The sequence below is a fragment of the Chlorocebus sabaeus genome, chromosome 24, assembly GCF_047675955.1.
Source record: "Chlorocebus sabaeus isolate Y175 chromosome 24, mChlSab1.0.hap1, whole genome shotgun sequence".
Lineage (NCBI taxonomy): Eukaryota > Metazoa > Chordata > Mammalia > Primates > Cercopithecidae > Chlorocebus > Chlorocebus sabaeus.
The window spans coordinates 83,033,641-83,059,270 of NC_132927.1; the positions used below are offsets into that span (position 1 = coordinate 83,033,641).

Below are 25,630 nucleotides of genomic sequence, written 5' to 3' on the forward strand. Positions count from 1 at the left end.
GCTAGCACAGCAGTCTGTGATCTAACGGCAAGAAAGAAGGATTAGAGACTTAAATGTTAGACCTAATACCATGAAAACCCTAGAAGAAAACCTAGGTAATACCATTCAGGACATAGGCATGGGCAAGGACTTCATGTCTAAAACACCAAAAGCAACGACAACAAAACCCAAAATTGACAAATGGGATCTAATTAAACTAAAGAGCTTCTGCACAGCAAAGGAAACTACCATCAGAGTGAACAGGTAACCTGCAGAATAGGAGAAAATTTTTGCAATCTACTCATCTGACAAAGGGCTAATATCCAGAACCTACAAAGAACTCAAACAAATTTGCAAGAAAAAAACAACCCCATCAAAAAGTGGGCAAAGGATATGAACAGACAGTTCTCAAAAGAAGACATTCATACAGCCAGCAGACATATGAAAAAATGCTCATCATCACTGGCCATCAGAGAAATGCAAATCAAAACCACAATGAGATGCCATCTCACACCAGTTAGAATGGCAATCATTAAAAAGTCAGGAAACAACAGGTGCTGGAGAGGATGTGGAGAAATAGGAACACTTTTACACTGTTGGTGGGATTGTAAACTAGTTCAACCATTATGGAAAACAGTATGGCGATTCCTCAAGGATCTAGAACTAGAAGTACCATATGACCCAGCCATCCCATTACTGGGTATATACCTAAAGGATTATAAATCATGCTGCTATAAAGACACATGCACACGTATGTTCATTGCAGAACTATTCACAATAGCAAAGACTTGGAATCAACCCAAATGTCCATCAGTGACAGACTGGATTAAGAAAATGTGGCACATATACACCATGGAATACTATGCAGCCAAAAAAAGGATGAGTTTGTGTCCTTTGTAGGGACATGGATGCAGCTGGAAACTATCATTCTCAGCAAACTATCACAAGAACAGAAAACCAAACACCACATGTTCTCACTCATAGGTGGGAACTGAACAATGAGATCACTTGGACTCGAGAAGGGGAACATCACACACCAGGGCCTATTATGGGGAGGAGGGGGGGAGGGATTGCACTGGGAGTTATACCTGATATAAAGGACAAGTTGATGGGTGCTGACGAGTTGATGGGTGCAGCACACCAACATGGCACAAGTATACATATGTAACAAACCTGCACGTTGTGCACGTGTACTCTAGAACTTATAGTATAGTTAAAAAAACAAAAAAAAAGAATAATTTGTAATAAGGAGACATCAGCATTCCATCTCAGAAAAAAACTGAAAATATTAATGCGTACAAAGTCCTGAGAAGAAATGTTGAAGCACAGGAGGAAGGATCTCATGTATAGTTGGTTGTAATATGTTTACTGTTAAATTATTACCTTTATTTTTTAAATAATTTTGAAAAAGCAAAACATAATGAAATTAAGTGTTTTTGTGCTTATCTGGTACAACAGCATGTTGAGAAAATTGAAGAGCCCTGTAATCCTGAGGAGGTGGCCTAATCCAAGGAGAGAGAGGCTCCGGGTCCTATGGACACACACCATTTGCCTGCTTCTGCCCACCTAGGAGCTGCCCATTCAGGGACAGTGCATGCCTGAACTGAGCTGAAGTTTGGGTAAAGTCTTTCTCAACCAATGAAAGAAAATAATCCTGGGCTATTTGCTTGCCAGGAAGAAAAAACCTAGTGGCGGTGGCAGTCCCCAGTCCCAGGCCTGAGGAAGAAACCAGGCCAGTCAAGTGAGACTTCTTGCGCTCCTGTGTCCTCTGCACAGGTACTCACTCCCAGGTGCAGCTGGTGCAGTCTGGGCCTCAGATGAAGCAGCCTGGGGCTCAGTGAAGTTCTCCTGCAAGGCTTCTGGCTATACCTTCACTAGCTATGTTATGAACTGGGTGCGACAGGCCCCTGGACAAGGGCTTGAATAGATGGGATGGATCAACACCAACACTGGGAACCCATTGTATGCCCAGGGCTTCACAGGATGGTTTGTCTTCTCCGTGGACACCTCTGTCAGCACAGCATATCTGCAGATCAGCAGCCTAAAGGATGAGGACATGGCTGTGTATTGTTGTTTGAGAGAAACAGTGTGGCAACCCACATCCCAGGGGAGTCAGAAACCCTGAGAGAGGAGGCAGCTGTGCTGAACTGAGGCAGTGACAGGGAGAACAGGGCTGCAACCTTTGTTGACTTAGGGTTATAAACATACATACATATGGACCCAACACTGGAGCACCCAGCTATACCAAGCGAATATTATTAGAGCTAAACAGAGACCTAGACCCTAATACAATAATAGCTGAGACTTTAACACTGCACTCTCAGCATTAGACAGATTTTCCAGACAGAAAATTAACAATGAAATCTTAGACTAAATCTACATGACAGACCAAATGGACGTAATGGATATTGATGGAACATTTCACTCAATGCCTACAGAGTACCCAACCTTTTCCTAAGCACGTGGATCATTCCCAAGGATAGACCATCCACTAGACCACAAAACTCATCATTTTTTTAAATTGAAAATGTGTAAGTATAAGATAATACATTTCCAAATACTGGCTGATACATAAATAGCAAAAATAATACAGGATTTTCTTATTTAAGTCTCTGATAGTTTTGAACAAACATTTAATTTACTTCATTTTATATTTTATTTTAAGTTCAGGGGTATATGTGCAGGATGTGCAGTTTTTACATAAGTAAACGTGTGCCTTGGGGGTTTGTTGTACAGATTATTTCATCACCCCGGTATTAAGCCTAGTGTCCATTAGTTATTTTTCCTGGTCATCTCTCTCCTCCCACTCTCTGCCCTCTGTTAGGCCCAGTGTGCCTTGTTCCCCTCTCTGTTCCATGTGTTCCCATCATTTAGCTCCCACTTATAAGTGAGAAAATGCATTATTTGGTTTTCTGCACCAGCATTAGTTTGCTAAGTGTAATGGCCTCCAGCTCCATCCTTGCCCCTGCAAAGGACATGATCTCATTTGGTTTTATGGCTACGTATATTCCATAGTGTATACGTACCACATTTTATTGCTTTTTTGAATTTTTTAAAAATTTTTTGAGACACAGTCTCATTCTGTCACCAGGCTGGAGTGCAGTGGTGTGATCTTGGCACCAAGAAGAGGATCCTCCAGGGATCCTGGTCAAGTAGATAATTGATTTTTTAAATAAAATGTCTTTAATGAATGGAAACATGGTATATGCAATGTGGAAAATTACTTTATCTTTGTTGCATGCATCTCATGACATCCTACACTTACCAAATAAGTTATTATTTTATACAATCTGCATTTGATCCTGGGGTTAATGAACTTTTTAAATTGTATTTATTTAGATTTATGTTTTCCATCACAAAATTATGTGCTCAGACAAATTGTGTCATGTCTCAACCATTGCATATCAATAAAAATAGTTTTAGTTTTGTTAAACAGTGTCTTTTAAACTTATTTTATATCCACTCTCTAAATGCCTAGAATATCTTCTATACGTTTCCTTGACTATAGTTTTGGCTCTTACAGAATTTCAAATAAATCAAATTATACAGTGTCATTGAAATAACTTCATTGAAGAATGTGGGAAATGAAGTCGCTGACCTAAAGAACTTTGAAAATGAGGAAATTCTGTGAGTTTAAAGTGTAAAGAAATTGCACATAAACACTCTATTCTAGTAGATAAACATGTTTCCCACAAGGATACAGCTTTACATTTCTGATACTACTGTGCATGTGTCCTGAAATTGTGCAGCTAAGTAATCAAACGGCATATAGTGGGATGAGGATCCTCACTTTGCAGCGGGTGGTTATGGACAGTCAATAAAGGAGGGCTAGCAAGGTCCGTGTGGTAACACATTTGGGTGGAGAGGCCAGTGTTTTTTCATTTTGAATGCAATAAAGTTACAGAAGATTAGATGCATAAAAGTTTCAATGTGTCCACAAATATGGGTTCATAGAAACATGCCCATTTACTAGGTCAGTTTGTTGAAAGGTCCTAAGAGTACCTATGCCACATTAACAACACACATACCCAGTATTACAATATTTTGTTTTAATACTATTCTTTAACATCAGAAACAAGCAGTCTTTAGAAAAATGGCTGATTCTATGTCCGAAAAAAGGTAATATATAAAACGTCCTTAGAATGTATTGTAATGCCAGGACACAGGGAAGTATTCAAAAACAAAAGGATGAGGTGTGCTGTAAGGATGCAGGATCCAAAATAAATTGGCTCCCAGCACCTAATAAAATTGTGATGATTTGAACAATAAAATGAACACTGTAGCATGGATCTTCTTCAGAGAACGAAATAGACATCCATACACCAATACGGATATTAATAGATGACTAAATAGAGAAATAATGGGAAGAATAACACATATCTCTGCAGAAGCATTCCAAATATCTCAGGTGGAGAGTCCTCCAATCAAGTAGGTGAAGCTTAAACACTCATGAGTTGATTGTGTCCTGAGATTAGAGACATGGGAAAAAATAATCACTATTAGTATATTTTATAATGAGATTTCAGATATAATGCCAAAGACATTATCTATGGATGAATACTTTTTTATGTTTTTTAATCTAAATGTGTGCAAACACACACACACATACACATTTTTCTGCAATGACCACTGATAAGGGAGTAAAAGACAGCCACAGACTTGGAGAAAATAATTCCAAGTCACATATTTGTTAAATGAATTCTTTTAATTCGTTAAACGACTTTTATAGCCAATATGCAAGTAAACTTACAACTCATCAAAAGAAATGCAATTAAAAATTAACCAACTCTCAGGAGAGGCATCTCACCAAATATATATATATTAGGAACATGTGCACTTAAATAAAAATTAGATATCATTACTCACCTATTAGCGTGGTTAAAACACACAATCCTCATAATTATAAATGGCAATATGAATGTGGGAAACCAAGAACTATCATGCATTGATGATGGGAATTAAAAATCATACAAGCACAAAATGAGATTTTTTGGCATTTTTTAAATAGAGATAAAAGTAGACTTAAAATGTGAACTTGTGTTTGTGTTCTAGAATATTTACAACACTGATTCAGAAATTGATGTTTACAAAGATTTGTTCAGAGGAAGTTCTTTATCAGATTTGTTAATTTGATTCATTCTCAAATCCCTGAAATTCGCTTTCAAAATAAATGTTGTATGAACAATCTCCCAAATAATTAAAATTTTTCAAATACGCATTTATATTTTTCCTTCTCTTTAATGACTTAATGCCATTTTCTAAGAAAGTCTTCAGTCTAATAATCTTTGTCATCTCCTGCATGCCAGCACAGCTGCCTTCTCCCTCAGGGTTTCTGACACTCTCAGGATATGGGTTCTCACACTGTGTCTCTCGCACAGTAATACACAGCCATGTCCTTATATCTCAGGCTCCCTAGCTCCATGTAGGCTGTGTTCGTTGACACGTCCCTGGTCATGGTGACTCTGCCCTGGAACTTCTGCACATAGTTTGTGTTACCATTTCCAAGGTAGACCCATCCCATCCACTCAAGTCCTTGTCCAGGGGCCTGTCGCACCCACTGCATAAAGTAGTTGGTGAAGGTGTATCCGGAAGCCTTACAGGAGACCTTCACTGAGGCCCCAGACTTCTCCACCTCAGCCCCAGACTGCACCAGCTGGACCTGGGAATGGGCACCTGTGGGGAGGACACAGGAGTTGATAAAAGCCCCCTTGCCTGGACTCAATCCCCTCCTCATCACTGGGACTAGGGAACCCCTTACCCTAGTCCCACTGCTCCCACCAAGAAGCGGATCCTCCAAATCCAGTCCATGGTGAGGAGCTGTGCTGCCTGGGGCTTCTCTAGCTGAGGGATGTGGTTTCTGGGTGATGCTCTCAGGGCTGAGACATATCCATATTTACCTCAGTGGATCTCAGGTTATTTGCATATTCATGAGACAGAGCATTTCATAGCTCAAGACCGTGATTCAGGATAAGAAAGGAAAGGTAAATGACACATCAGCCTTACAAGAGTGGGATGCTGATGGTCCAAGCCCTAATCCTCCTTGAGGAAATGCAGACTGTGCTCCGTTTATAAACTTTTGGTGTTCAGACGTCCTTTCACTGAAGAGCAAACACCCAGAGGACATGCTCCTCACTGTGAACCCATATTTGATTAGTGTAGAGACCACCTGGATGATTTCTGGAACCATCACTCTCCATGACACTGAGAAGGTGCCTTGACCTCATCCTAGTCCCATCAGGCATTAGCACAGCTCACTGGTGACTCTGAGAAAGTGACTGCTGATGTCCCACGTGAGTGTCCATCAGGTCCCTCTGAGATCATCTGGGCGCCCCTGAAACAGTGTCTCCAGCACCTGCCTGGTGTTCTGATCCCCCAGGATCTTCAATAGAAACACTCTCGGTTTACAGATTTGCCCTGTGATGCATAAGTAGAGCTGATTTTCTCATCTCACAGAGAATAAGAATCAGAAGATGGAAGATAAGTTGGGAGTTCTTTATGAATTCACTACTCCCAAAATAATTGTCAAGAAATTTGTGTTTGGAATAAGTTTAGGTTTTATTTCCTACCACATTTAATAGAATGTCATGAAATGTGTATATACTTTCAATTCATATCCATAGATTCTCATCTTTACACATTGGTTTCTGACTCACTAGGTCTGTGCACCTGCACACTCTCAGATCCATCACTGCCCTGTCAAATGCACAATGTAGGCAACATTACTTAATGTTGAAATCTGAATTTTTTATTCATAGGAATAGAGTGACTCCCACAATTCTGTATCCATTCAATTAGTAAAAACCATCCCTACCGTTTATATCATCACTATTAAGATATTTATAGTCCTAGAAACTCACTTTAAAAAACAGTTATCGTTGCCTTAAATTATATGGATTGTTCCGATGTAACAATATTTAAAGGCATGTTAGCAACTTGTGGAACACCTAGTTTTCTGTTGACAAAGGAAGACACAGGCCCTGAAAGGAAACCTCCTCCCCATCCTCCTGTGCACCTACTCCGGGGTTGGAACCTGTGCTTGGTGGCTCCTGAGTGCCCCCTACAGCCCAGCCCTTGCCTTGGAGGGAAGTTTCTGTCGGGGTTCACACAACATTTCCCCTGAGAATCTCTAGTCCGGCATGAAGTGGCTGTGTCGTGGTTTAGAATACTCCTTCAGTGACACCATATGCTGCTGATTCCATCTCTTGAAAGAATTGATTAGCCTTACTAACCCTATTGAACTCTGCAGGGAGACCCAGAGCGAGGATTCTATGACACAGGAGGGAGCCCCTTCTCTGAAGTTTCAGATGCACTGAATCAGTGAATCCACAAAGAATCCAAAAACTTACAGGAGATTTGGGAGTGACATGTTCCTTGCAGCTGAATGTTGCATCTGAGATTACCAGCAGATGCAGATACTTTCAGATTAAAGCCCACTCCACACCCACTATTCCAATAACAGAGATTTTCCCTTCTTCCTAGTGCCTCGCCTGTAGAAAGTGCCTCCTATTCTGACACTAGGCCCAGGTATCTGGCATTTTTCTCCTAGAGATCTAAAGCAAACAGGATACAAGTGGAAACTTGGGAAGTGCATGCAGTTTGTTGTTTTCATTTTCTCGGTAAGAACCCTGCAAAGGCTTCCTGATAAAAGACACTGGGGTGAACGAGGGAGTTTCCAAGACCTTGCATTTAAAAATGTTGAAGTCAGAGGCTTCATATTGCTCTGCTGTTCTTGTCTAACTCTCCGTCATTGTGTTTCAGTTTCCCTGGTTCTCCTCAGAGTCTGTGCTTTGCCACACTTTACTCTTTAATCCAGAGCCATCATCCTGCTTGGAATGGATTGTGCAGTGCAAGCCAGCGCTGCCTGTTCTGACCATGGAAACCTAGAGACACAATCGGCTTCCGCCTCTGGGCTGTTACCTTGACCAGGCGTCTCCAGGGGAAAGGTTGAATTTTTACCTTTACTCCCTTTTGTGTTTTCAGTGTCCCTGGACTATTTGCTTACATCTTACCCCATTGAGTAACTTTACTCATTCATATAATCATGGAAGAATTGGGGAGGGATCTGGAATGAGAGATTTGTCTTCCTTCACAGAGGATAAGGTTCTGGAAAAGATTTTCCCTGTAGGATCTTTTGGAGAAGGCTCCTGGTATATTTTCCAGTAATTAAACTTCCCCAATTCAGACCCATAGGAAACACATTTGGATTGTATTTTTTAGAATATTGAGGTTTCTGGAGGGAAAATCCAGAAGACTGAGGAGCGTGGGGCCCTGTGGAACTGTCACTTCACCCTAGTCCACATCTGTCTTGCAGACGTCTATAGGACTTACCATGTAAGTGCCCTGAACAGCTTCTGGCTTCTCCACCTTCTGTTCCAGTTAAGCAAGTGTCAGATGCCACTCTTGACATGCCTGTCTCTCCAGTTTTTGTAGTGGGTAATTTTTCTTTCAACTTCAATTATTTAATAGATTCTAAAATGTATTGACATTCAGATTATGCAGATTTATTTTGACATAAAATATGACGGTGATGAATTTTATAATCAACATGTTGGAGCATAAATCAAAAGTACCATCAAAGGTCACCTTTGATATGTTTCTGGAGGCAGAATTCTGATCTTATTACATATACAAAACACATCTGACATAAACATGTAAAAAAACAAACAAACAAGGAATGACGTGACACAACACTTACCAAGAAGTCTCAGGAATTTTAATTTTCTTTTCAGAAAGCTGCAATTGTGAAAGTGAAACAGTGTGACTGGTCATGTGTCAGGTGATGTTGTGTTCCGGAAAGTATCTCCAATCCTGGGCTGGATCCAGTAGGTGCACCCGGGCTCCCAAACCTGAAACAGGGACTCTTATTCCTTAAACATAAAACATTCTAATGAGAAAGCTGCTGTCAGGTGAGCTGCAGAGCAGGAGGGAAGAGATGGAGGTGTTCTTGGCTTCCCAGAATTGCTGAAACTTGCAGAGATCCACCTATGAGTACATCACATCAGCTCTGTCTTCAGGACGCTTTGGCTGTGAGGGAGGAAAAGGAATGTCACTTATTTCTTTCTGCTCACCCAATGTGCTTCGGAGATGATGAAACTGAAAATTAAAGAAATATGATTTTTTCCATATTAGGGAAAATAACATGTATAATTCATGCAATACAAGCGCTCACTTCACAGATTGCAGAAGGAACGAGTGCATAATTGAGAGAAGGAAGTGCCCTGATCCAGGAAGCAGGTGCCCTAAGATCACCCCCTGAGAACTGCCCTCCAGATGCCGTGCATCTGTGGAACCTGGGCTTGTGCCTGGGAGGTTATAAGCAGTTTGGAGAGCAGAGCACAGCTCCATTCCTCCTCACTGTGTGACCTGGGATGTGGCCTCTTCCTCTGAGCTTCATTCTAACAAGGTGTTAATATAAAATTGCAGCAGTAACTTTACCTGTAACCTTCTAGGTAGGGGCCAGCGCATTTTGGAGTTGTTATCACTATTGCTGTCCCCACCCTTTGAAGCCAGAAAAATACCTGTGTGACCCCTCATCTCTGGCCTCAGATGACCACCTTGCAGAGAGCACACCTGCTTTGTTTCCATCACAAATATGGTATTGGATACTGGAAAATATGTGTACCTTGTTATACAATTTATCTTAATTAGGTTACGTTGGATAAAATTAGAATTAGTAAGTGACACTTAAAATTTAGTTGAGGAGATTTCTAAGCAAAGTGTGGATGGTGTGTTTTGAATTATCCTTGTTTACTATAATACAATGTGAGAGGAGATAGTAAATTAAAGAGGAAACTATTCAACAAGGTGGAATCAGGTATTTTATAAATAAGGAAGGTTCTCAAATCTGCTGGAAACACCATAAACATTTTTAAAAATGAAGGAACTTTAGGACATATTTATACATTCTAGATACATGATTAATATAAACTTAGATTTAAGCACAAAAGGAGATCCACAGAAGATGAAAATTCTGCAACAGATCATTTGCCAAATAGGCAGCTTTATACTGGTTTGCAATTTTACCTAAATATTGAAAAGATAAACTCCAGAGAGACCCAGATATGAAATTATAACATGTCAATGTTAGATGACTGGTTGAGAGGAGTTTGAACTGACATTATTTTGATGAATCACACATCAATAGTAAAACTGTGTCTAATGGTGCACCTGTTCAAGAGGCTGCCTGAGTAAATAGTTTCTACCTCCCCTGCTTAGGAGTCCTGGAACAACCTAACACTCTCTAAATCTGGGGCCCACTAAGAACAGAGACAGAAGGTTGAATATTATGAAGTTGTGATGAAGTTTGGAGAGATCCACAATTGCTGAGTGAAGTGATTGGTGAGGCTGGTCTCTATGAGCCTAGTCTTTGAAGAGTGTGGCTCTGTTTTGATGAGCAAAGAGCTGCTTGTTATGATGAACATAAAGCAACAAACACAGTCAAAGAAAATGAAGGAACAGGGAACATGGTCCAAAGAGAGGGACAAGATAACTTTCCAGAAACTGCAACGATGATTTAAAAAGCATATGGATTACCTGGCAGAATATTTAAATAAATATGAGAAACATGTTTAGTAAGCTAGTGGCAGCATGCAAGAACAATGTGAGAATTTTAACAGACAGAAAAAATTAAAAGAGGCCTAAACAAAAATATTGTTGTTGGAGAATACGATAAGTCAGCCAAAAATTTTAACAGCGCTCACTGTAGGAGAGGCTCAGGCTTTTCTTTCCCCTAGAGCAGTTAACCCTGAAATTCCCCTAGACATGAATCACTGTTTCCTCCCGTCAACCTTCTAGAATCTCCTCAGAGCTGCCCCGGACTCCAGAGTTCAGGTTCTCACATGTTGTGGGACTTTGGGTGAAAACACACCTGAAACACTGAGTGACTGTCGTCCTTGATCACTTCATCATCGTCTGCATTTTAGTTGATGTGATTTTTTTTTAACCTCATTTTGAAGAAAAGAAAATAAATCCATAGACTCTAACTAGGCCAGATATACTTCTCTCTCTTTCCCGTGCTACCTGTGAATGTAGCCCCAAATATGATAGGAATCACTAAACACTGCAGCTCTTACAACACTTTCTTGGTCAGCTGGTCCAACAGTGTGAGCACCACAGTAGCACAATTATTTGATGAGACTAATTCTGTATACCCACTGCAGACACATTTCTTCTTATGTACCAGGACCTCCAGTCCATCGCAGCCTATGATTACATTCTTCAAATTTCCATCATACATGTGGTAAGAGAAATTGATATTTCTGTGCATTGGTCTCCAGACCCAAGAGTTGTTGCTCCTCGCCACTCTCTGTTTGGGGGTATTTACGCATCCTGGAGAATAGAACTATCCCCAAAATGGGCCATCTTTAGAGATTAAATTTCCTACATAAAACAGTGGCACAAAATACTTAGTGTTTATCTCACATCAGACTGTGGAGACTTAAGTCAATGCTTCCATTGTTCTACTGGGGTCTTTGTTTCTGGGCAAGTGTGAAGGAGCAAGAACTGCTGGATCTCAGACTCGTGTTCCCGTGATCACATCTCCTATCCCTTAACTATAGCTACATTCCCTCGTGTCAGAACACATTATGCAGTGTCTCATTCTAGGAATAAGATATCCAGTAACTTGGACAGTGGCACTAGAAGCTTCTCTATGATTAAAAAGCAAGTGGATATAAAAGTTAATTCTTCTAAGTATAAATCACTACCTATCAGGTTTGGGCTTTAATTTTTTCAAATTGTCTCCATATGACTGGTGGGTATCCTTAGAGTGTGAATTTATTTTGTTAGACAAATGTGGTATCTATCGCTGTCAGTTCAGGCACTTGGTAAGACGTGCTGGTCAGTCTGGTTGGAGGTATCTGGGCTCAGTCTTCATTGCCCATGTCAGGGAAAGCTCTGGTATAAAGAGAGTGGACACTGTCACTTATGTAGCAGGGTGGATTAAACTGCAGAAGATCATCATACTATGAGGTCTCCATACCCTATCACACAGCAGAGTGGATTTCCCTTGCTTTCAGCTGCCTGCTTACTTATATTAAATATTACTGCATGTACTTTTACTTTACATTGTTTTCTATTCTAAACTATTGCCTGCTTGTTTAATTAAAGTCAGCAACAGTAAAATTTAAAACTAACAGTAAATTACCTGTACAAGTAACATAAAGTGGGCGTGGTGAATAAGCCAAGTAGAGATACCAGAAAACAAAACTCATAAAGACACAGCTTGTGGGAGTTGAGAGTTGTCAGTGAGCACAGAAGGCATGAGGAGCTTGTGTTCACTTTTACATGAAGAAAGTCAATTATATTTGACACCTAGAAGGTTGGTCACACCCATGAGAGAAATATGTAGAGTGATCCACACAACTCAGAAATTAGAAAGTGATAGAGTCACAAACTTGCGAAACCAGCAGACATTCAGTGTATTCAGCATTCAGCTCTGTTTCTTCAGGGAAAGGGATGGGTTATATCTGCATGGAGAATGGGACAAGTAGTTTTCAGCTGATTCTCCTGGGAAGTTGCTAATGAAATCACTCAGGCGATGCTCTGACACAGGATTGTGAGGAGGACGTTCACCCCTGGTGGTCAGTCAGCAACATGGGATGCTCAACCCTGGTGGGTGCCTTTGTTACTGTTTTGTCCACAAGAGATTTTAGGCTGTAATGAGCTGCATGCAGGTGAGTTTTTAAATCTCAGGTGAAAAAAATAACATGACCGCACAGAAGATGAGAAAATTGAAGACTTCACTTCATCAACCACATTCCACTGATGAGAACTGTTTACACAGAGAGCCAGGGATGAGCTGGGAAGAGGAAGGGGCTGGGGAAGATCATCCTTAGAAGGACACATCCATCCTGCTTGAACTGCCTGTGGAAGGAGGGTTTCAATGTTTGCCCTCAGCTAATCGGGGGCATTTCAAGACCTTCACAAGCTTTCAGAAGAACAGTTTTCATGAACAAATGCCCATAGGTTACTCAGAGTTGTATTTTCTCATATTTATTCTTCCCCTCTATGCAGCACCGCAGCAGGGTGTTCTCAGAATTCTCCCTGATCCTTCTTGAGTTCCCGGTGCAGTTCCTGGAGGAAAAGCCTGCATGGGGGAGGAAGCCCTTCTCATGTGCAGCCCTGAGGCTGTCCCGTCACCTCACCCACCACTGCCTTTCAGTCACTTGGTAAACATTTCTGGTAAACATTTCTGAGCTAATCTTCCTGAAACGTGTGGTTTTGGGCAGTATATTCACCAGGTAATAAACTCCTTAAGCTCTGTTTATTTCAGCATGCACATATCCCTTTCTGGAGCCCAGGTTTGTTCTGAGTGTGTGGTAGTGGATAATTACTGAAAGGATATTTGTGTGAATCTTGTCATCTCCCAGAGTGCCCTCCACGGGGTTGGCACCCACAAGCAAGCAGATGGACTTGCTCAGCTGGAGGATGACAAACATTTTCATAACCTATGACCTCAGTGGTGCTCTTTACCCGCAAGACCAATCATGATCATGCCTCTGGCAAATATGTACTCATCAAGGGTGAGCAGTGCCCACCTCTGTGAGGGCTTCTTTGGGTGCACAGTCCCTTTGAAAAGGGAAGCTTTTGTTCCTACCTGGGTGCTGTAAATGTGTTTGCATTTGCTGCACAAGCCACATTATTCAAACCCACCACCCAAGAGCTTGCAGTGTACCTAATCCAACTGTAGGGCATTATACATGGAGTCTCTCATTGCCAGGGTCTCCAATTCTCATTAAAGGATGCTAGATTTTCTGATTTTTGAAGAAAGACTTCAAATAGTAGTAGCCTCGCCCACTTTCCCTCTAACTAATATCAGTTCTAGAAAGCACTGAAAAAACCTGTGGTGCTCTGAAATACTTTACGTTTGTTATATTAGAGCATCACCAGAGAAAGAAAGAATCAAGTGTCCTTGGAGATTGATCCATTGTAACAGATTTTTGCCTGTGGGGCAGGATGGTCGTTGTGGAGGAGGCTGTGCCTGTGTAGGGCAAGGATTAGTGGGAATTCTCACACCTTCTGTTCAATTTCTTTGTAATCCTAAAACTGCTCTAAAATAAACTTTATGAGAAGGAGTGACAGAAACATTTGAAATAAATTTTTGCCACATTTTAAGAATCATTCTTAGCCTCACCACGTGATCAAATAACCTTGTTGCAAATCATATATTCATCCCATTTGAAAATTCATTCACAGTAGCACCTTCATGGAATGTTTGTATCAACTTTATTGAGTGTGGCCTTTTCCACTCTGTGAATTTGGCTCATATGATTATTCTTGAATGGAATATTTATCTTAAAATTAGAGGATGTACTTGCTTCTATTGTTCTTTTTTTCTCGAATGTATAACCTATTTTGTAAACAGCCTTAAACCTAATAACCCCTGTCATCTCCTCAGCCCCGCACAGCTGCCTTCTCCCTCAGGGTTTCTGACACTCTCAGGATGTGGGTTTTCACACTGTGCCTCTCGCACAGTAATACACGGCCGTGTCCTCAGATCTCAGGCTGCTCAGCTCCATGTAGGCTGTGTTTGTGGACGTGTCGGCGGTAATTGTGACTCTGCCCTGGAACTTCTGTGCGTAGTTTGTTATACCAACAAGAGGGATGATCACTCCCATCCACTCAAGCCCTTGTCCAGGGGCCTGTCGCACCCAGCTGATAGCATAGCTGCCCAAGGTGAATCCAGAAGCCTTGCAGGAGAGCTTCACTGAGGCCCCAGGCTTCTTCACCTCAGCCCCGGACTGCACCAGCTGGACCTGGGAGTGGGCACCTGTGGAGAGGACACAGGAGTGAACAAAACCCTCTTTAACTAAACCAGGATCCCTTCCTCAGCTTTGGTACTAGGAAGCCCCTTACTGGTAGCTGCTGCCACCACAAAGAGGAGTCTCCACGTCCAGTCCATGGTGATGAGCTGTGTTCCCAGGGACTTCTTTAGAGGAGGATGTGGTTGTTATGTGATGCTCTCAGGGTGCCAATATATCTATATTTGTCTCAGGAGACCTCAGGTTATTTGCGTATTCATGAGGCAGGGTATTTCACAGCTCAAAGCCTGAACCAGGATGAGAAAGAAAACACAGATGCCACATCAGCTGGATAAGAGTGAGGAGTGCTGTCCACAGAAAGCTTAGAAATGGGGCAGGGGATGCATTTCCTCGAGCAGGATTTAGGTCTTGGTCTCTCAGCATCCTGCCCCAACCCAGGATGTGCTCCTCACTGTGAACCCACATTTTGTTGACATAGAGATTACCTGGGTTGTTTCTGGGACCATCGTTGTCTCTGACATTGAGAAGTCACCTTGACTCTATTCTGGTCCCATTAGGAACAGTCAGAGCTCTCTGGTAACACGGAAAAGGTGACCACTAGTTATCCCACATGAGTGTCCAGCAGGGCCCATGGAGACTTCTGAGATCTGCTGGGTGTTCCCACGACAGACTCCCCAGCACTTTCCTGAGGGTCCTGACCTCCCAGGTCCTTCAATGGAAAGACTCTTGGTGGACAGATTTGCCCTCTGATGTGTGATTGGCTGTGAGATTTCCCTCCCATTGACAGTAGGAATCAGGGGTTGAAATAGAAATAGGAATTTTAGTTTCTTGATGAACTCATAGTGCCCCAAAATAATTACCAAGTAATTTGTATTTTAAGTAAGTTTGTGTTTTATTTCAAACTCCATTAAATAGAATGATTTGACATGGTTTTAGATCATGTCCATAGATCATCATCTTTACATGTTGATTTCTGATCTGCTCGGTCTGTGCACCTACCACACCCTTCAATCCACCACTTCCAAGTCACAAACACAATGTAGGAAACATTACTTATCTCTGAAGTCTGAATAACTTTTTCATAGGGATGTAGTGTCTCCCCCAGTTATGTGCCCATTGAATTAAAAAAACCATCCATATCCTTCATATTCTCACTATTCAGATATTTATTATCCTATAATCCCACTGATAAATATAGTCCTCTTTGCTTTTTGAGTGATATAAGTGGTCTATATGAAATAGAATATTTAAATGATTATCAGCAACTCGTTGAACACTTAATTTAGAATGACTTGTTGAATAAGGAAGACTCAGGCCCTGGAAGAATATTTCCTTTTATTTATCTCCAACAAATAAGTGAGAACATATAATATCTGGTTTTCCATTCCTGAATTAGTTTGCTAAGAGTAATGACTGCCAGTTCCATCATATTCCTACAAAGGACATAATTTCATTCTTTTCTTAGCTGCATAGTATTCCATGTTTGTATGTAGCACACTTTTCTCTATCCATTCTGCCAGTGATGGGGATTTAGGTAATTCCATGTCTATGCTATTGTGAATAGTGCTGCAATGAACCTACATGTTTATATTCCTTTAGGTATCTGTCCAGTTGTAGGATTGTTGGGTCAAATGAAACTTCTGTTTTAGATTATTTGAGGCATCACCACACTGCTTTCCACAATGGTTGAACTAATGTATATTCCCACCAGAAGTGTATAAATTTCCCCTTTTTCCTGCAGTCTTAGAAGTCTGTTATTTTTTTTAAGATTAACCATTCTAACTGATGTGAGATTGTACCTCATTGTGGTTTTTTTTGATATGTATTTCTCTAATGATAGTGATATTCAGCATTTTTTCCTATGCTTGTTGGCCACATGTAGGTCTTTTTTGAAGTGTCTTTTCATGTCCCTTGGTCACTTTTTATTTCTTGAATATTTGTTAAAGTTCCATGTATATAGTGATGTTGGACCTTTGTCAGATGTATAGGTTGTAAATATTTTATTTCCCATTCTATAGGTTGCCTGTTTACTATCTTGATGGGATTTTTGCTATATAGAAGCTCTTTAATTGACTTAGGTCCCATTTGTCAATTTTCGATTTTGTTGCAAATGCTTCTAGCATTTTCATTATAAAGCATTTGTCAGTTCTTGTGTCCTAAATTGTATTTCCTATGTTATTATCCAGAGTTTTTATAGTTTTAGGTTTTACGTTGAGATCTTTAATCCACTTATAATATTTTTTCAATTGATGCTGAAAACGCATTTGATGAAACTCAACATCCTTTCATAAAAAAAAAAAAACATAAAAAATGGGTATAGAAAGAACACATCTCGACATAATAAAAAGTTATGTTCCAGAGACTTTCAGGTAGTATTATAATGAATGAGAAATAACTAAAAGTCTTTTCTCTAAGATCTGGAACGTGACAAATTTCCCACTTTAACCACTGGTAAAGCGTAAACCCTTCTGCAGCCCCCATAGCCGGCTCTTACCTGCACGCGCCACCTACTGGCCTGGTGTTCAAACTGCATGACCTAATACAAAGCCGCTACCACCAGTGTACAGCAGGTGAAAATGAGATGAGCTTCTCAATACTTCTGTGATTCCAGCTCCGCAAAAGACCACGGGCCTGCTCACATGCTCAGTGTGTTACTACTAAAGCTGGAATTTGGAAAATGCACAACACTAAAACTATTAATAAGAAAATAAATCACTCTGAGTAGTTGCCCCTCACCTGGCCATTTCCATCAAGGCTGGTGCTTTTGCTTGCCAGGCTCGGTGGCTCATGTATGTCCAGCTTGGTGCCCCTCTCAGCGGCTGAGCAGGGAACTCAGGTCACTGTGCATATGATAAACCAGCCCATTGCCTGGGGCAACAGAGAGTTTCTCCCTGTGCACAGATATCAAGCATGTACTCATCTGCTTCTCCCGCAGTCCGCTCAAATCTGTAAGGCCACCTACTAACATGAAAGGTGAACTTAACAACCCAACACAAATCTCAGAAACAAACGCATTCCAAATGAGAAACAGTTCCTGAGACCTCCACTATCTAGGACCTGCAGGAGGCAGTGAGTCTACTCACAGGTCCAGTACATTGGTACTAAAACCACCATTTCAGAAAGCCACTAAATAATGCCTATCTATAGGCAAGGAACTCTTACAGAGTCATTGCCACTGAGTGAACAAGAACCAAAATCCAAAGATCCACACAATGTACATTATATTCACATTCTAAAGGGAATGAAATATTCATCAAAATCAGAATGAATTCAAAAATAATAAGAAGAGACAGGTTAGCCAAAGAAAAGGAAACAGAGAAGCAATTCTGGAAGTATGAAAAAACAGAGTTACAAACACCCAAATGTTAAATTAACTCTCCAGCAATAGAATCTAAACAACATGACATATTAGAAATGTCTGATAAATAATTCAAAATGTTGATTTTAAAGAAGCTCAATTAAACCTTTTTATCTAGTGGCTCAGTAAGCACTGGCACTGAGACAAGCACTGTGAAGACAATCGCAGCCCATCCCCTGATGGACTGACCCCTGTTCCACAAGCCGTAATCACAGCTTTGATTGAACATTTGATATCAGGAACTTTCACCTGATGAGGGACCACTGACCATGGCCTGGCTCTGGCCGTTTACAGAGGCTGCACACTGAGTGCCTTTGTGTCTCTGCTTCTGCTATTTGCACGTAGGGCCTGTCTGTAATGAATTTAAATGCTCAGTCACCACTGGTAAGTGAACAGGGCTCATATGCTGCACGCGTGTTTGTTCAGTGTGCATGTGCCAGCACCACCTCCGTGAGCATCAGTAGCCCCTCCTGTAACCTGTGGATTATGTCTGTTTGGCCAACACGTTCAGCATAAAGCTTCTGCCCAACCCCTTCTTGGGAGTGTCAGTCTCTCATCTTTACCAAAACTATGCTTTCCAGCCTGTGGGATGGCTGTAACCCTTGATAAAAATACAGTCTCAGTTTCCTAATCTGTAGATGGTGGCATTTTTAAATGTTTAACACAACTGAAGATTAAATTCAGAACTTCATCTAATTACTAGACTACTTTTGTAAAGTATGACAAACTGTGGATGTCCTATAAGGATTTTTATCTACCCGATAAGGACCAGTGACATTTTGAAGCAAGAAGCTGACCTGAGACCTTCAGAATAAACTGATGACTGTAGATAATGAAAAGGCTCCCCCAGGACATTGATTCAGCACCCCTGCCTGTCTCATTCCTTCTTCTCTTTCTTTTTATTATATGCTTATCATGATTTAAAAAAATATATTTTCTTTAGGTCTGTTTGCTTTTCACACATACTAGACCCTTATCTCTCTTTTTCACTCATTTTCTTAAGCTGTTAGAGAGAATAAAGTGTCAACTCCCTTATCTGATGCCAGTGTGAAGTTTAAATCACACAAACTCCTTCTGAGTAGAAACGCCCCCACCCCACCCCCGACACCACCACCAAATCATTTTAAAGCCCTGATCCAGCCTCCTTTCCTGTTCCATTGAGGAAATTCCAGCTTGGAATGTCTTGAGAGGCCTGTGCTGCTCTCAGCAGACAATAACAGTGTTGGTAAATCTTTCCATGATCACCTGGGGTGTGAGTGTGGCACTGTCAGACTTGACATCCACACTAATCATTGGTGGGGTCTCTCTTCCTTGGCATGGGGGCACCTACAATTGGAACTGTGGGCTTGGAGCCCTGACAGTGACCACCACGCGGCCTTTCTTCTCTTGCACTGGATGTGAACTCCCTCTGCCCCAATGCCCGGCATGCACATTATCCTGCCTGCTGCCCACTGGCCCTTGAAGTTTTGTTAAGCTGGGCTGCAGTGTTGAGTTAAACACCGCACGTCTTCTAGATTTAGCTGACTAAATCCAGAAGCTTTGATAACTTACTGACATTGAGAAACAGGAGTTAAGTGACTGGGTGACTCTGCCTTTGGTGCATGTGAGAAAATTTTTCTCTTGTTATGATAAATATTTCTTCTTTACAGACTTCACAGGAAGAACAGGATAAGGAATCCAGAGAACTGCCCCTGAGGAAACTGTTTCATGGAGAGGAAGCCACAGGGCTGACAGGAAACCAGACCTTAACCCCCATCTGCACCTGCCCTGAGTCTGGCTCTTGTGCTCAGTGGGTTCTGAGCACCCCCAGGTGGTCGTGTTCCCCCTTCAGGGAGGCTTGTTTCTGGATTCACACTTACATTTTTTTTTCTAATTGTGTACCCAAAATGGAGACAGAGTAAACCGTGAATCCGTGCATCTCAGAGAACACAGGACAGCAGAATAATACGCTCTGTTCCCGCCCCCCCTCCACCCACATAGGTAAATCTTATTAAAACTGCTGAAAACCAAACGGAAATAGAAATACACGCAGGCAAGTGGAGGTGAGTAGAGGGTGGATTCCTTCCCAAAGAACAGAAAAGATGACGACAGCTTTCTTCTATTTAAACCTTACAAGCAACAGGAAAATTGATGGTATCTGCAAAGTGTTGGACGAAAAGTCAACTCATTATTTCATAACCCACGGATGTTCTCTACAAAGTGAAAAAAAATTAAGTTTCTCTTTGACAGCATGAGGGGCTCAATGAATCCATGTCCCCATGAGACCAGTGAAAATTATTTTGAAAGTTTTGAAAAATTACAGGGTTTGGAAAGGCTCTAACAGCATAAAGTATGTGAAGAAATATTTATTCAAGAAAATCTATAAAACTCAGTAAGTCCAGACATCGTATTTGATCTAAGATGCTCTTCCTTCCTTCCACATCCCAGCTCAGCATGACGTAAACTCCACTGCAGACAGATGCATCCAGGAAGACAGGACACCTTCTACTAGCTCCCACCAGAGCAAACTCTTCCCCAGGGGCCAGGACATTGGCCCTCTGACCCTGCCCACAGCACGTGACGCTGAGGCTCAGATCTGGACAAGAGCTACTGAGAGCCAGAGACTCACTTCTTCCACGGAGCCCCATTCATGGATGGAGGCTCTGCCCTGGGTCCAGTGCCGCTGGGAACATTGGGTCCCTGGTTTCTAGCTCTGTCTTATGGCAGAGGTTCTGCTCCACCATAACCAAAGTGTTGGGAAGGTGGGAAGCTTCTGCCCAACCCTCCACTTAGAGCCCATTTCCTATGCTGAGGAAGGGAAAAGCTCAACTATATCTCCACCTGAAGAAGCTTGGTTGTGCGTGCTGTCCCAGGGGAAAGGGAGTCCTGGAATTCAGTTATAACGTATGATCCTTAATTTGGTCCTAAACATCCTAACTTCAATAACAGCAGAATGTGGGAAAGTTCAAAGCCTGCCAGTGCTCTCAAAAACAGTGGAGGGTGTGGTGGAAGGCCCTTGGAAGGAGATGGGTGGATGCACGGGAGATGCAGACTAAACTACAGGGCTGCTGGCTTGCAGGAGAGAAGTGAGGAGTGGGAGAGCTGGGGGAAGTTCTCTTGTGGTTGGAAAATATGCCGGACACTGTTCAAATTGGCCTGTGTTTGTTTGGTTCAGACTGTGAAGCAATTCAAACCTCAGAGCATGATTGAAAATAGTAGGATTTTCCATCTGCAAGTGGCAGAGCTCAACATCTGGGCATGGTCAGGAAACAGACAGAGAAAGCCCAGCCCAAACCACTGACACCTGAGGATGACGGTGGTGCTGACGGCTGTGTCCGTTTGATCTTTGAGACCGATTTCTCTCACTTAGCATCATGTCTGGAGTTCACCAATAATGGTTTATGTTTCGGTCACTTGTTAATTTTTTATTGCTGATGGTGTTCAATTGATAGATGCTTCCTAGTTTCTTCACCTATTCAAATTTTGAGACATTTATGTTATTTTTAGTTTCTGACACACACACAATGTCTTGAATATTTTAATAGAAGTTGTGTGTGAATATAAGATTGTGTTTCTCTGAAGCAAATATTCAGGAGTGGGATCTTAGGGTCAGGTGTTAAGGACACGTTTGATTTTAGAGAAAACTAAAACTTATTTTCCTGAGCATCTGTTTGATTTTGCATTCCCGTTAGCAATGATTGAGACTCTAGAAACCTGGCATGCTCACCGGCATTGGTGTTATCTGTATTTCTTCTTAATTTCAGTCATTTAAAAAAGTGTTTGGTGGTGTCTCATTGTGGACTTGATTTCAATTTCTCTAATGGAAAATCCTGTTGAGAGCCTGGTTATATGCTTCTGTGTCATCTGCACATCGTCTTTGATGAAATGACTGTACAAACCCTTGTCTAATTTATCCATCGGTTGTTTTCTTTTTATTCACAGTTGAGTTCTGAGGGTTCTTATTATAATCACATTGGTGGTTATATGACTTGCAAACAGTTTCTCATCTGTAACCTGGCATTCATTTTCTTATAGTCACTTGAGTAGAAAACGTTTTTAAATTTAATGAAGTCAACTAATATCAATTTCATTTATTGATCATATGTTACATTTCAATTTTAAAATCATTGGTCAACTCTTAATTATTGTATATTGTGCCCATTATGTCATGTCTCATCATGCTCCCACCTTGTGCCCTCCCATCGTTCTAAGTCTCCAATGTCCATAATTTCTCTCTACATGTCCTTGTGTACACACTGTTTACTTCCCTTTTATAAGTAATAACGTGTGACATATGACATTCTGTTTGTTAGGTAGTTCACTAATTATATTGTCCCCTAGTTCTATGCATCTTGCTGCAAAAGACACAGTTTCATTCCTTATTGTGGCTGACAATTATTGAATTGTGCATACATGCTATGTTCTTTTATAAAATCATCCGTTGGCAGTCACTCTGTTTGACACATGTGCTATTGAGAATAGTTTTATGATAAGCATAGAAGTGTGGGTATCTTTTTGAAATGGTTTATTTTCTTTTGGGTAGTTACCCAGCAGTGGGATTGCTGGACCAAATGGCAGGTCTATTTCTAGTTTTCTGGGAAATCTCCATAGCATTCTCCATAGAGGTTGTACTCATCCACATCCTCATCAACAGTGTCTGAGAGTTGCCTTTATTTTCCATCCTCACCAACATCTGATATTTTTGAGTTTTTAATAATAGTCGTTGCAACTGGTGGAAGATGATATCTTATTGTGGTTTTAATTTGCATTTCCCTGATGGTCAGTGATGTTGAGCATTGCTTATATATTTATTATCCACTTCTATGTGTTCTTTTGAAAATGTCGCCGGGTGCGGTGGCTCATGCCTGTAATCCCAGCACTTTGGGAGGCCGAGGCGGATCACGAGGTCAGGGGATCAAGACCATCCTGGCTAACACAGTGAAACCCTGTCTCTACTAAAAATACAAAAAATTAGCTAGGCGTGGTGGCGGCGCCTGTAGTCCCAGCTACTTGGGAGGCTGAGGTAGGAGAATAGCATGAATCAGGGAGGCGGAGCTTGCAGTGAGCTGAGATCGTGCCACTGCACTCCAGCCTGGGGAACATAAGCACCAGACTGCGTCCTCAAAAAAAAAAAAAAAAAAGAAAAGAAAATGTCTACTGATGCCCTTTGCTGATTTTAGTGAGGTTATTTGGTTCTTGTTACTGTTGTTGTTGTAGAGTTGTTTGAGTTCCTTGCGAATTCTTCGTGTTAGTTCCCTGTCACAGGCAAAGTGTGCAAAAGTTTTCTGCCATTCTGCAAATTGCCTATTCACTCTGTTGTTTTGAAAAAAAATCTTCAGGTTAATTAAGTCTCATCTGTCTATTTTTTTTTTTTTTTTTTAGATAACAGGAACCTTTCCTGCTGAATCATTGTCAAACAGGAAACAGCTTCTGCTTGCATGAACCACTAGCAGGGGACATGCCATTTATTAGTCTTTAAAGAAGAGGGGGGAAGACAAGGGTCTGAGTCAGGTGGGGATAATAAAACCCAGACCCTGGCAGGAAATGGCATCTCAGCCACTCTTTCCTGTTCTGTAGAGGTGGGGAGGGAGCATCGCTGAGAAGCAGCCTGGGTTCTTGTACAGGAGGCACCCTGGGCTGTGTCTCTGTGGTCTCCGTGCACAGTAATATGTGGCTGTGTCCACAGGGTCCATGTTGGTCATTGTTAGAACCACCTGGTTCTTGGAGGTGTCCTTGGAGATGGTGAGTCTGCTCTTCAGAGATGTGCTGTAGTATTTATCATCATCCCAATCAATGTGTGCAAGCCACTCCAGGGCCTTCCCTGGGGGCTGACGGATCCAGCCCACACCCATACCACTAGTGGTAAGTGAGAACCCAGAGAAGGTGCAGGTCAGCGTGACGGTCTGTGTGGGTTTCACCAGCGCAGGACCAGACTCCTTCAAGGTGACCTGGGACAAGACCCCTGTGGAGAAAGCATAAGAAGATGAAGCCCACAAATAAAAGAGCAGATGTTTCACCCCTGAAGTAGCGCTTGACCAAAGCACTCACAGGACGGGACGGTCAGCAGCAGGAGCGTGGAGCAAAGCGTGTCCATGGTGGGGCACAGGATTCACTGAGCCAGTCCCGGTGCTCGGCTTTTCAATCGTGAGGAGGGTGGAGCTGGTGGAGATTTGCATGCCCTCATCTGAGTACTACTCTATGGGGTGCACCCAGGTCTCAGGACTCAGTAGGGGAGTGCATCTGTGGTGAGGCGCAGTGAGCCCTCTGGTGTGGGCGTCCGCATGTGCTCTCCATGGGGGACACCGTCTCATTTCAGGACCATGGTTCTCAGTCAAGGCTGTGACACTTCTGCTTCCACAGACAGGATCTTCTTGGATACTCATGCAGGGGACATGCAACCTTCTGGTTTCAGTCCTAGAGGATTAGAGTAGAAATCAAGAGAGCTAGTGTTCTTCTTCCCTTCAAGAGAAATGACGGTGGGCATCCGGGAGAGCAGGTGGCTCCCCACAAGAATTCCGATCAAAATCCTCTTTGATTAGGGGGAAAGTGATGAATTTTTTTAAAAAAGTTGGAGAGAATAAATTTTTAAAAATTTACAAATAATTATGTAAAGAAGTGTGTGCTTATCAGTGTGTCTGCACACAGCTGCATTCCTACAGGCAAGTTCCAAGAATAATCGATGTTGTCCCTGTTCCCTGTCAGCTCTGTGGAGAGAGTAGGCTGCAGGCGTGACTTCCCTTTTCTCAGCCCGTGAATGAGCAGACGCTTTGGACGAGGGAACTGGAAGCTCTTGAGGGAGCAGCTGGCTGACTGGTGCCGCCTTGGTCTGCACCTGCACTGGATGTGGTCTCTGCGCTCACAAGGCCATGGAGACTCATCAATGCAGGTTCAAGGAGTTAACTGCAGAGTTATATTCACTTGTGGTTTTCTTCGTAACAACAAAGTTATAGTTATAGATGATATAGTGGGTGGTCTCCTTAGGGTTGGATGCTGTCAAGTCAAAGAAGACAACCCTAGATTATAGTCAAAGGTTCTCCGGCTGGTTCCTTGCCGCACCTGCTCCTAAATGGTGATCTGTCTTGACTGAGTTCTGAGCTTCTCCTGCGGGTCCTCTGCTGTCCATGCAGCCCAGATAAAGGAGGGCTGGGGGATCTGCTTCTGAGATGCCCAGTCGTATATCTCGTTCCAGGTCAGGAGCTCAGACAGTCCTGGGGGCTGAACCTTGGATGTCTCCTGTGAGACCTCACCTGTGCACTGAGCTTCCTCAAAGCGAGGTGACAGGGTCAGCTTCATGGACCTTATTGAAGGCGATTTTCCACAAACATTATTGTATTTTGACTATATAACTAAGGAATCATGTTTATCGGGGTGTAAGTGACTGACATACACACACACACGCACACGCACACGCACACGCACACACGAACATACACATAAACAGTATGGAAATTCATTTACATTTCCCAAAAACTGGACACATTTTGTATTATTCCTGAAGAGTTTATACAAACCTGAGGTTTGAATCAGAAACTAAAAGATAACATTTTGTATA

At 42.0% G+C, this 25,630-nt stretch overlaps 2 gene segments (V, D, J or C); both read right to left on the reverse strand.

Moving 5' to 3' along the window:
• Window positions 1-14,390: 14,390 nt before the first annotated feature.
• LOC103229852 (immunoglobulin heavy variable 1-69D-like) lies at window positions 14,391-15,202 on the reverse strand. The segment is given in 2 exon segments: window positions 14,391-14,749; window positions 14,836-15,202. Coding segments are annotated over 2 exon segments (363 nt in total).
• An 8,413-nt stretch (window positions 15,203-23,615) lies between these two features.
• LOC119619393 (immunoglobulin heavy variable 2-70D-like) lies at window positions 23,616-24,393 on the reverse strand. The segment is given in 2 exon segments: window positions 23,616-24,040; window positions 24,127-24,393. Coding segments are annotated over 2 exon segments (456 nt in total).
• Between the last annotated feature and the right edge of the window lie 1,237 nt (window positions 24,394-25,630).